Source organism: Mauremys mutica, chromosome 6 (genome assembly GCF_020497125.1).
Source record: "Mauremys mutica isolate MM-2020 ecotype Southern chromosome 6, ASM2049712v1, whole genome shotgun sequence".
In the NCBI taxonomy this organism is placed as follows: domain Eukaryota; kingdom Metazoa; phylum Chordata; order Testudines; family Geoemydidae; genus Mauremys; species Mauremys mutica.
Window position 1 is genome coordinate 73759740 of NC_059077.1, and position 13539 is coordinate 73773278.

The window sequence follows — 13539 nt, forward strand, 5'->3', positions numbered from 1 at the left end:
CATCTTCAATGACGTTGTGCATCTGCACCTCCTCTGTTTTGGCCCATGTTCCATAGAGCCACCTTGCTGCACATTCCGCCAGGGCTCACGCTTCTCAGCTGCCTTCCTGGCTCGCATACCCTTTCGGGGGATGTGTTGTACACCTACCTGGTCCTCGGTCCACACCTTTGCCTCATTGGTCCAGGAGTCCAGAGCTGATGCAGCCTTTGGCTTAGCGGTTGCGTTCTGCAACATCTATCTCCGACCCCACCGCCTACGTAAGGCTTGGGAATCACCTAACTGGAATGCATAGGAGCAATCACTCGAAGAAGAAAAGACGGTTACTCACCGTAGTAACTGTTGTTCTTCGAGATGTGTTGCTCCTATCCATTCCAGACCCGACCTCCTTCCCCACTGTCGGAGTAGCCGGCAAGAAGGAACTGAGGAGCGGACGGGCCGGCTGGGGTATATATCCTGCGCTATAGCGGCGCCACTCCAGGGGGCGCCCAGCCGGCCCGCCGGAGTTGCTAGGGTAAAAATCTTCTGAAGAGCCGTGCACGCGCGGCGCGCACACCTAACTGGAATGGATAGGAGCAACACATCTTGAAGAACAACAGTTACTACGGTGAGTAACCGTCTTTTTTAGCAGTACAGGTCATATAAATTATGTCCTTTTGGCTTCTTGTTCCCTAAATGTGTTGCTAGTAGTAAACCAAGACAATTTCAGGTCTGTCAGCCATGTGGAGAAACCCTGATTTCTATGTTAAATTATAATTTAAAAGCTTTGCATGCTAATGAATGATATACTGTGAAAACTGAATACTTAATATTCCAGAATATATTAATGCCTCTCACTCAAATTCTGCTCACCATATAATTTTCCTTTTTCCTCTTGGCTGATGATATACCATTGAATTTGCAACTGGATTAATGTCTCAAAACCACTTTTCTCATTAGTGAACTGTATTGCTCTTGGGAGGAAAATAAAGTAGCCTTTCTGTTGCTTTTAGGAGGAAGAAAGGTAGCCCTTCTAAATTATCAGTAAATGACTGACAAACCACAAATAATGCCATGCAACAAAACTCTTGTACTAGTTTCACCCTGGTGTAATAACTCTGACATCAATTGAATCATTTATGTTGTACATCACTTGAGATCAGAATAAAACTTAGAAGTCGGTTATAGGTGTTTCAGGGCTTAACATTTCTGAAGAATCCTGGATACCATAAAAATTATTCTCATTAAGGTATCTTATACTGCTAAATTTGGGGACTGTTTAGATTTGTTACATAGCTTACCTTTTCCATTGCTGTGTGTTTAATATTTATGAGGCTAGAAAAAATTGGATTAAATTAGCTACAATATAAATCCTTCCAAATACCTCAGTAGCAGGTAGCCCATACGGGATGGGAATGGATTTCTGTCAGCCGCAAGCTGATTTTCAGTGACACTCACACTGCCTGGGTCCTGGCCACCAGTCCAGGGGCTCTGCATTTTAATTTAATTTTAAATGAAGCTTCTTAAACATTTTAAAAACCTTATTTACTTTACAAACAACAATAGTTTAGTTATTTATTATAGACTTATAGAAAGAGACCTTCTAAAAAAGTTAAAATATATTAACTAGTACGCGAAACCTTAAATTAGAGTGAATCAATGAAGACTTGGCACACCACTTCTGAAAGGTTGCCGACCCCTGCTCTATAGCCATTACTACAGCTTCTAGTCTACAGTCCAGTACATAGTTCAGGTACTACCATTGTGCAGAGGGGAATGGTCAATAAATTTAGCAGCCCGGATTTCAGGTGAGTGCTTACTGTGTATTGTTATATTGTATAGATGTTTAATGTGTAATATTTAAATATTTTTATCCTGGTTTTGTCTTTGACTCTCTTGGCCACAGATCTTTCCTTCCAGAGCAAAGTGTAAAACACACTTCAGGTTAGCTTTTCCACAACAAGGGAAAAAGATAGAGGGGATAAATAAAGAGGTGGCTCACTAGATCATCTTACTAAGGTAACTTCACACATGATCATCTTGGCGCTGAGATATGGTGATAGATGTGGTATGAATACTTAAATCATTTACTTTGATTTGTTTGAAAGTTAATAGGGGTGGGTTTTTTTTTTTGCAACAATATTATTGTATTTCAATTTGTTTTTATTTCATTATATAGAAACCAGAGCACTGCAAGGGCATAGGGTTAACATGCTATATAAATGCAACCATTACAGGAAAACTCCAAAGATAAGTGAGAACAGTGAGGAAAATGACCCGACCACTTTTCTAATGAGAAATTTGGAAACAAAAGTGTGTGCGCACACGCTCAAGTCTGTTAAGTTGTCATAATTGTAAAGAGGAAAGGTAATATAGACTGTCATCTGCGTCTATGATTCCTGTGAGCTTGTGGGGTGGTTGTTGTCTTCTATTGCCCCAAGATGGATGGCTGATGTTTGGGGCTAGTAAGGTTTGCATAAGGGAGAGAAAAGTGCAATGTAAACTGTTAGCTACAAAGCAGCATGGAGATACATCAAATGCATCTAATATTTCACTTAGATCTTGCCTCCAAAATTTACGTTGTCATCAATTCAGATATTTGCTTTTGGGCTAAATTTTGTTTGTATGAAATTAATCTCTCAAATGAATAAACATCTGCTCCTTCCTTTGTATTTTGTTCAGTAGAGCAAAACTGACATTTTAATGGAAGTTTCATCAGACAGGAGAATTGATTATTCAAAATGTTTCAGAATACAATCCACTTTTTCCTCATCTGTACAAAACAATCATAATTTAATGGATCTGTTTAAAGCAGACACACTTGGTCTCAGTTTACAAATGAAATGAACTAAATTGTTTGGGTTTTGTGTATTTTAGCGACTACAGCTCCTGACATTCACTGAAGTCAACAGGAAAGCTCCTGGCCAGAATTTTTTCCTGACTCTGTGCTCTATGCCTGCAGCTAAGATCTGGAATGTTCAGGCAGATGCTCTCTAGGTTTGTTGGACTGGTGAAAAGGGTGCTCTGAAGAGACTTTGCTCCCTTCTCCTTCCTGATTAGCGCAACAGAGTTAAAAAATGATTCTTTATTGCATGTTGCACGGCATATCTATTTTCTGAAGACAGTTTGAATAGTGGATGAGATTTCTTCCCCTATGGAAGATAGAGGTGGAGGAGAGAGTCCTTTATTGTTAATTGATTTTAGTTCAGTATACAGTATGTGATTTTATAGTTCTTGTACCTGGGCCTAGAAACCAATATACTCACACTTTATAAACCAAAATAAGCTGCCTCGTGTATGGTTAAAAATAATTAACAAAAAATTATCAAGAGCCTTTCCAGCCAAAGAGGACCTTTTTCCCTCAAAGCAGAATGTGAATTGTAAACAATTTAAAAGTCAAAGGTTGTAACTGTTATCCTGGTTTGATTCTTGAATAGAGTGTTAAAACTCCAACTGTTTACTGATTTGCTTGTCACCTTTCATGCATGGGTAGCCATGTGAATCAGGTGACCTTGATCTAGAGCCAACAGTAAACTGAAAATGGTGCCAGGAGGTAGTATGGCCAGTGAAAGATTCAACAGGATACAGGAGTATTGTTTTGGGACAATAGCTGCTATCTATTACCTTCTATTTATCAAAGAGCTACTGATGCCTCTTAGGAAACTCTTAAACTTGCTTTTCTTAGTCTATCCTACTTGTGACTTTCTGTATTTCGCTTTACTGTTCCTCTTGCAAGTTGTGCCTGGACTTGCTCAACATGCAAGTGTATAGGTAAGAATGAGATGTTAAAGAGAAATTTAATGTCTACTAATTTAAGGTATCATAGAAAACACCTATGTGGAGATACCTTTGATACTACGCTACAGGTTGTTTTTGTTTGGGTTTCTTTGCTATTACTAAAGCAGGTACATAAAAACAATATTGTTTGTTTAGAAAGTCATCTGTTTATTCCTCTATAGGATATCACAACTGGTTGCTACAGCAATTATGCCAACCAGCACTGGATTTGAGAGCAAACAGAAGTAGGGTGACTAGATAACAAATATGAAAAATCGGGATGGGGGTGTGGGGTAATAGGAGCCTATATAAGAAAAAGGCCCAAATATTGGGACTGTCTCTTTAAAATCGGCACATCTGGTCAGCAGAAACAGATGACCGGCACTGGGGCAAAACTGACTTCAAGGGCAGCAGTTGCCAAAATCCACTTTTGCACATTTCAGTGTTAGGCGGTAACAACTCTTGTTTCCATGGCTGGCTTACAAAGGAGAGGCTCTCGAGTAGCTTTGGGGGGACGGAGAAGGAACAAAAAGGCAACTAAGGGAAAAAAACCTATGGAAGGGAAAAAGCAGCATCACATTTATCCTGATGACAGGAAGAGGGGAACTGAGTGAGCCACAGGCTCTTAATCAGCACCCCATGCTGACCTCGGTGGCGGCTGGAGACGCTAAAGGCCGAGCGCACCCATTTGCGCACAGTGAGGAGAAGCCGGGGGAGCTGATGGCCTGGCAGGAGGGTGGATATCGCCGCCAGCTGTGGCCGCCCGGCAGGTACCCTGAGCGCCGAGCCGCTAGCCGGGATCCCCTGTGGCGGAGCGGAGTGTTTTGGACAGGGACCGAGCATGCCGAGGGGCCGCCTGCCGCAGCCACGGGCTGGCTGAGCCCAGGGGCCGGCTCCGGCTCCAGCTCCCTGGCTGGGCAGGTCGCGAGCGGCACAGGGCTGCCTGGCTCGCGCGCCCGAGGCCCCGCGTCGCCCCCGCTCCGGGCCGGCTGCTGCGCTGGGGGCCTTGCCCGCCCCCCCGCCGCGTACTGGCGTCATGTGGGCTCCCGGCGCGTCACGTGACTCGCTCGCAGCTGGCTCGGTCCCGGGGAGCTGCTGCTGCCCTGGCGCGCTGCGGTGCCCGGCTCCCCCCGCTGGCCCGGCCCGGCCCGCGCGCGCCATGGAGCTTTACATCCCGTCCTTCCGCTACGAGGAGAGCGAGCTGGAGCGAGGGTACACGGTGAGGGGCCGAGCGGGGGCCCGGGGCCGCGGGCTCGGCAGCGTGGTGGGGCGGGCTGCGTGCGGCTGGTGCCCAGCACCGTCACTGCATGGCTCTCCCTAAGGGGCCGAGGCCCCATCCCCACCGGTGGCGGGTCTCTGCCTCCCCGCCCGGCCTGGGCACCCCCGCTGGGACCCTGGGCTGCTGGAGGACGTGCAGCCAGACAGCTGGCTGGCATCGCCGAGGGTGGCGTAAAGAGCCAGCGCATGGCTGGCACCCACTGGGAGGCCCCTGGCCAGGCAGCTCGCAGCTGTCCTTTCCATATGCTGCCTCTTTTCATAGACGCATAGGGCCGGCCCCTTGGAGTGAGGCAGGGCACAGCACCCTGGTGCCATTTGATATCCATATGCGGGCTGGCTGCTCAGGTCGGTGGCTTGCTGAGAACTGCCGGGTAAGAGGAGATGGAGCATGGCAGGCTGGGAAGCCTGTCTTATGCACAACCCTACCAGCAATGCAGACAGCTGCAGTCTCTGTTTTATTGTAACTGTTATTTATTCATTAACTGTATTACAGTAGTGCCTGTGAGCACTAAGTGGGGCTCAAGACTCCGATGTGCTACTCGTTGTACACACACACAGAACAAAAAGTATAAGTATAAGAAAAGTGACAACAGATGGATCCGGACAGATGGGGGAGTACAAAGAAACAGTGCGGCATTATTGGACAACACGATAAGCTATGGTCCATCAATGGCTAATTTAGCCAGAATGGGCAGGAATGGTGTCCCTAGCCTCTGTTTGCCAGAAGCTGGGAATGGGCAACAGGGGATGGATCACTTGATGAGTATCTGTTCTGTTCATTCCCTCTGGGGCACCTGGCGTTGGCCACTGTCGTAAGACAGGATACTGGGCTAGATGGACCTTTGGTCTGACCCGGTATGGCCGTTCTTATGTATGATCTCAGCACACCGGAGGCCCAACCACTGTCAATTTTTTTGTAGGCATTGTGGAAAAGAAACATTTAATAAGGGATTTGAAAGAGAATAATGAGGTTTGCTTTGTGGATGTTTATGGGGAGCTCCTCCCAAGCATACGGGGCAAGATGGAAGAGCACAAAAGTGCTTGTTGGAAAATTTAACAAGTGGCCAACGGAGGCAGGCATCATCATCATCATCATGATTATTGTGCCAATTAGTTGCAGCTCTCAGACTCCTAATGATTTATTTCCCAATAATGCCACCTAATTTTGCAACATTTAAACTTCCATTGTCTGTTACAAGATTACCGTTGATTTTCTCACTTTTGTCAGAGAATCTATATTCTCATCTTCCTTGGGCCTGCTAAATGTCATGTATTTTGTGTGTTGGTGACACATGCTGTAGCCTTGTCTCTCATTCCCACGCAACTGGTAAAATAGAGAGAGATGCCTCCAAGTAGTACTCTGTAGTTTAGGGGTAAGCACCTTAAGCTACAAACCAAGCTACCTTGGGTTCAACTCTCAGCAATTTTGCTCACTGTTCTTAGTATTTTTGTGCACCTCACACCTATTATTAATGAAGGTCTCATACACCTACCTTAGGGGTGGCAAGCATCTTTGCTCATTTTACAGCTAAGGTAACTGAAAGATCGCACAAGGTCACTGGAAGCATAGCTGGGAGTGGGGTGGGGGGAGGGGAATAAGTCTCATCCATTTTCAACACTGGCTTTCAGATGAAGTGGGCCAAATTATACGCTTATCTAACTCATACCAACACACTATGAATTTTTGCCCCCCTATGGCTAGATCATATACAGAGGTTTGAGTCCACTAATACTTGCATGATGATTGGTATAGTACCAGATCACATGATAGAAGTTCATGCTTTTAGATCCAGAGATCCCAGGTTCAGTCCCTACTGGTGACCCAGATAGGAGTGTTGTTACACTTTGCTATGCTGTCTCTAACCACCCGAACGTACTCTGCTCTGAGAGTCAGGAATAGAACCAATGAATCCTGGGACCCATCATTCTAGTGCTAATTGACAAAAATGGTTGGGTTACCCAGTGATCGATCAAATGTGTGTTGTCTCCCCCTCTCTAGGCTGCTTGTTGAGGATAACACACTTTCTATAGATGAAGTAGTAGAGTTTTGTGTTGTGAATTCAGCTGTGGCTGATTAGCCTCACAATAGCTTTATATAATTGTTGAAATGATTTTATATTGCAGAACATTTAGAGATGAATTTGGACATTATGTTAGTATTTGTTTTATTGTTGTAGCTAGATACCGATCCAGGTGATGCTCAATCTGCCAGGAGGCTATGTCTTTCCTTTGGGATTTGCCTTCATGATGATGATGATTATTATGGCTGCAGGTTTGTCATGGTGGGAAAATGTCACAGCATGATTTTCCTGTTTGTCCGTCACTCATCCCACAGCAGAGGTTCCTGCAGCTCCTGTCCCATAGATCTGGATGTAGTGCCTCAATGCAGGCATTGCAACCTAGTGTATAGAGTAGCAGTGCCACTGGCTTGGCTCACCTGCCCCTCTGTCAAGACAGGAAGATGGGGGGAATCAAACCTGTGACCCTGTGTGCTAGGTCACAGTGCCCAAAGTTGAACGCTGGGCCCGACCCCAGCCCAACCCTATGGGACAGGAGCTGTAGGAGCGACTGCTGCCAGGAGAGAATGTGGGATGGGCTCTCTCCCCAGCCCTTCAGGTTGTTGTGCTGGGGCAGAGGGTACTGCTGAGGTTGGTCAGTGCTCCTCAGTGAGGCCAGGGGGAAGGCACTTTCTATCAAAAATCACAGAGCTGTCATAATAATTTCGTAAGCTGTGACTGTTCCGTGGTTTTTGATTTAAAAAAAAAATGTTGTGGCAAACCTGCAGCCCTAATGATGATATATTTTGAGTATATTGTGTTTTGGTTAATGGGATCTGCCCTTTCAGCAACAACATGAGAGAGTCTTCTACAAACAAATCCTATAATATCTGAGAGCAGTGTGAAGAGATGTTGCTTGCATACGCAGAGACTGGAAGACCCTATCTTGTGTAAGCTCCAAACAAATCAGAACTTAATATAATAAACTTATCTTTCTAGAAAACAAACCTCAGTCTTGAAAGTATAAAATTAGCACATACTAAGGCACTGACTTCCCGAGGACATAGGTAATGAACTTCATTGCATTTTGCCTGTCACTCACCAGTAGGAATCCAGCCCAACGCAATGGGGATTAAAAAGTTTTTCCCATCTAATGGATGTTGGTGGCCCCTTTATTATCTTTTTGATTCACCTCCAAAAATCACCAGACTTTGCACTAACTGGTGGACGTATTAGAGAGGCCATGGAGACTAAACTACCCCTGTTACCTCTAGGCGAAGTTCTACTCCTCCCCCCCCACCTCCCCTCCGCCAACCCACACAAGGTCAGGCATACTGCCAGGGCAGTGCGTGTGTGTAAAGCTTGCCCCGATACTGCCCTGGAGATAAACAGAAGGCTTCATTTTCCAAGGTTGCATGAGCACTGAAGCCAGAATTTGTTGTTGTATATTTACAACTATGCAAACTAGCTTATTCAATAATTTGTGTAAATGCCACATATGGAACTGAACAAAACTTTGCAGCTATGCTTCCTACTTATTCTGTTTCTTCAGTGTTGTTTCATTCACCTGAAAACAGATGGATGTAGGGAGAAATATTAATTATTTTAGCTTTTAAGTTCATGTCTTGACTCCTGCAGCCCTACCAAGACTCTTAGATTGGGAGGAAGACTCCCTCCTTTTTGGAATAATTTTAAGACAGTTAATTTTGGACAATGAACATTCTTAAAGAAATTTAGACTTTAGCAAAAAGTACTAGACTGTTACAGTTACAAAAGAAAACAAAACGGAACTCCACAACAACACGTTTCAAAGCCAGGAAATTATAACTTGGTGTTTTAAGATCCCAGGTTCAAATTCCTTCTGACAACAAAGTTGTTTCTGTATGCTCAATCATTGTTTGTTAAAATTTGGGTAGTTCATCCCAGCCCCAGGGAGCAATTGCTCTGAGAGGGAGGGGCAAACTGCCTCATTGATCTCAATGCGATGGTAACTTCAAGGCTTACCTCCTCCACTCTACCCCCCTCCCAAACAGTATGCCTAAACTATTACATTGGAGGTCTCTGTGTGGGAGGAGGAGAAGAGTGCAGCAGGCCTTGCCCACCCACCCAGGCAGATACCCCAGCAGGCAAAGCGTAAGTACTGGCCTACCCCACCCCAATTCTCCATGGGAAAGAGGGAATCCCAACTGCTATCCCTGATGCTCCCAAGGGAAGAGAAGCCCCTATTGCTACACCTAGGAGGGAAGGGAGAGTTTAACCAAAATATAGTGTTGGGATATGTAGTGTGTTTAGTGATCTAGGTTACCTTGATTTGGCCCTCGTTTTTGAGTGCTCAGCTGAAAATCAGGCTCTGTTTTAGTAGCAATGGTATAAGAATCCTTAAGAATTTGCATAAACTTTTACCAATTTAGAAGCATTTTTACCAAAGGATAGACTTTATTACTTTGTACAAAGTTCAGTTTCAGAATGTTTGACATATGTGACCTGGCATCTGACATCTGTGTCTCTTTCCCCATGAGGAATAACAATAAGTCTCTACGCCACTGAGGTGTTCTGAGGCTTAATACAACCTATAAAACACATTGGAATTCTTAGATGGGAGATGCTATATAAGAGAGTACAAAGTAGTAGTAATATAATCTACACTTCTGTTTGTAATAACTTGTCAGGTTTCCCGTCACATTTCCTCATCTCCTGGCTAACTGTTCACAAAGTGCTCAACTGGTTCTTGCTCTGTTGTAGTTGGCAACACAATGCTGTATCCATTCGCACCAATCCATTAGGTTCCTCAGAGATCCATCCAGATACTTAGACACACAAATAATTTTGATTGCTGTTTAAAAAAAAAAAATCTGTAAGAGAAAACACAGTTAAATCTAGCCTCATTGGTGGGACATGTGAACCAATAATTGTGCAGTGGGTGTCTGTTTGCCTTATGTATTTGTGCGATGGACCCAATCCTTTATCCATGGTTCACTAAAGAGTGGTCCAGAATGGATGAATCTCCCTAAAGCTTCACAGTATGAGAGATTGTCCTGCTGATATGACCACATGAGCCTGGTATATAAGGATGTATAGCTGGGAGCTTCAGGAATAGGGGCCAATGGCTAAGTAATGGTCAGTGTGACAATGGGGAGTGGCAGCATTGTCTGGAAACCTTATAGCTTAGTAGACAGTGATGGATATCATGGCTACAAGGTGCAACAGAAAGCTCTTTTTTTAATAGACAGAAGAATGGATCCTGAAGAGGATGAATGTCCCATAGGAAACAATTTCACTTTCTGTAATGATAGGTGATAATCAGTTACTATAGACATTTATTTAAAAGTCAAGCGACATGACTAGGATCATTGATCCAGGAAGCCACAGTTTGCTGAACTGCTGAATATAAAAGTGTCAGTGGCCAAGTCATGTCTACTTCCATTCTGTTGGTCTTATTGCAAAAAAAAAAAAAGGGGGAGGGAGATGCAACTTTAGGTAGCCTTAACAAAGGCATAACATGCAAGTCACGGGAAGTGATAGTACCGCTCTACTCAGCGCTGGTTGGCCTCAGCTGGAGTACTGTGTCCAGTTTTGCCACCATTGTATAGAAAGGATGTAGAGAGACTGGAAAGGATCCAGAAGTGAATGACGATGATCAGAGGGATGGAATGCAACCCATATGAGCAGAGGCTGAAGGAACTGGTATGTTGAATTTGGAAAAGAGGAGATGCGGGGGGGAGGGGATGGGTAGACATGACAGCAGTCTTTGAATACTTGAAAGGCTCTCATAAAAAGATGGAGAAAAGTTGTTCTCTCTCGCCATAAAGGGCAGTACAAGAGACAGTGGATTCAAACTACAGCATAGTAGATTTAATCTAAATCTCAGGAAGAAATTTCTAACTGTAAGAACAGTAGGACAATAGAACAGACTGTCTAGGGAGGTTGTGGTAACTCCTTCTCTGAAGGTTTTCAAAAGGAGACTGGATAGGCATCTGTGCTGGATGGTTTAGACAAAACAATTCCTGCATTTTGGCAGGGGGTTAAACCTTGTAGTCCCATCTAACTATGGTTCTGTGATTCTGTTGCATGAGAATTAAGGGTCACATTGAATCTGTAGGTTATAAGAGAGGCCAATATGAAATTTGGAATACAGAGTGGGATGGAGATGCTGGGATTTGGGGTGAAATGACTTTTTACCAATTACAAGATACCTGAATATGCTGAGTTGGAAAAAGTTATGGCAGAGTTAGGCGTTGATGAGGCTGAAGCAAGCTGAAAATGAGAAATGGGTTAAAATAGTGAAGATGGATAGAGATTTGGATATCGCAACCAAGGTGAAGTTTGGAAAGGGGTATTGGATACATATAATAAGGGGTAGAAGCCTAGATTATTTCAAAATTAATATCTCCCTTGCTATGCTATCAGCTGATGCTGCAGCTGATCTGGATGTACTGTGTGTATTAGTGCGAAAATGGACAAGGTGCTGGAAGGTCTACTTCTATTTTATTACTGTTATGTTGTCCATCCCCCATTCCAACTCCACAAACTAAAATTTAGCTCTTGAAACATATGACCTGTTCTCTCTGATTTATCTTTTAAAACAATTCTCCAAAAAATTATGATTAAGCAATGGCTTTGATATGTCCCAATTTTGTCAGGGGACTGTCTTCCATAATACTTCAGTGAATTGAAAGTACACCCCAGATGGTGAAAAAACTTATGGAAAATGGCTGTGTTCCTCATTTAATAGTAAGGGACAATTAGACCGCATTGTCAGTTTGAATTGATGACTGTAGCTTCCAAACTATTGAGCCTGTGCTAATAAATGCAACAGTTGTTCATAATTTGGCAGTGAATGACCTTTAAATGTAGATGTTTACTGAGGATATCCTTAGGGAACAATTTAACTTCAAAATGACACCCATGAGTACTTGTTATCATTTAAATATGCTTCCTTTGTCAATAACAGAATAACAAATACTAGTTAGATTTCTAATGTTGATTCAGATACTGGGAAACCTGCTGAATAAATTAGTGCATATTTGATTTATATTGACCAAAAATTTTTACATTGGTATGTTGCAGGTCAAGATGACATCCATTTAAATATGTTGTAGAGCAGAGAGGTCATGTTTGACTGACACATATGCTTACAGTGTTTTTAATTAACTTTTTTTAACACTATTCCCCAAATTCCTTATAAGTAACAGATTTTGTGGAAACAAGATAGATATGAACATATAATGTCTTCAAATATTGTGATGGTTTTAAAAGAAGTCTGTAGCCTTTATCCTGCCTATAAAATTATTGATGAGTTAATTATGGCTGAGCTTTACTCTACATTTTTGGAAGTGTGGAACTACTACAGTGTACAGTATGCTTTAGATTGTGTATCTGTGCTCTTATTCCTTCATTTAAAAGACTGAATCAGAGTCAAAGAAATGAAGACCTGAATATTCCTCTGCATGAAGACTGACTGTAGAGAAGCCAAGCTAGCAAATACTTGCTTACATGATTGTATCCTCTGTACATTTTTTTTTCAAATGCGGAAGGCTTGAGTGGTTTTATAAGCTGATTTCTGTAGGAGTGATTATACTAATTAGTTTATGAAAAAGTAGCATTCTAACTCTTCTATTAAGCCTCTGAGCTGTGTGAACAAGATATTGCCATAAGCCTGAGCAGACTGATTCTGACTTGAGTGTTCACGAAATTAATAAGTCCTGGGACTTCTCCACCACCAGCCTATGTTCTGAGAGCTCCCTAAATATGACATAGTGTTACAAGTTATAGTGAATCAGCAATGGAGACATTACTTGCTCCAATTCCATTGGATTTTCAAGAAAATGACACAAATATGGAGTCCATCTTAAACAACAGTTGGACATTTTTTCTCATAGTCACAGATGCAAAGAAAGCATCTAAATGTCATAGAGTACAATTTCTCCATCTGACAGTCCCAGCAGCACTGTAGGTAGATGATATTTGGGAAGAGGAAGAAGATAAACAGGATTTGGCACATCAATGTCAAAGTAATGTAACTCCAGAAAAATACTACTTATGAAACACAATTGTTTAATTTCTAATTTCTAAAGACAATACGAATCAGTTGATCTCTATATAACTGACTTAGAGACAGTTTATACCAAAGATGACTATACCTGAAAGAGATTATAGAAAATGTGTGTGTGTATATGTATACAAAAGTCATATTTTTCTCTCTTTCCTCCTCTCTTTTTTTACTTTGGGTATTTGGCAGCAGTTTTGGTATAGCTAGTTAAACTCTTTCTTCTGCATAGCCAGTTTTCCCTCATGTTTGTTCATGGATTTTAAGGCCAAAAGGGGTCATTATGATCAGTTAGTCTGTTAAAGATAGAATAGATAACATTTTAATTTGGGCAAGGGACTTTAAAGAACACCATGGAAAATTTGCAAAGACCCCTATCACTGAACATGGGAAAATGAAACAATAGAAAATCTGTTCGAAAATATTATCTATGTATACATGGCAATCAGATAAAGAACAAGAGAG

General features: G+C 42.7%; 1 protein-coding gene across 2 annotated transcripts in view; it reads left to right on the plus strand.

Moving 5' to 3' along the window:
- The first annotated feature begins 4415 nt into the window (after nucleotides 1–4415).
- SNX24 (sorting nexin 24) overlaps nucleotides 4416–13539 on the plus strand; it is a 136763-nt gene continuing 127639 nt past the window's right edge. The window contains exon 1 of one of the 2 annotated variants that reach the window (XM_045022058.1): nucleotides 4416–4523. Coding sequence is in view for 1 of the 2 variants with exons in the window: in XM_045022056.1 (XP_044877991.1) it covers nucleotides 4913–4972 (60 nt within the window). In the remaining variant the exon portion in view is untranslated. Of the gene's footprint in view, nucleotides 4524–4815; nucleotides 4973–13539 lie in introns of those variants that run through there. The other variant, XM_045022056.1, reaches the window with a different exon arrangement.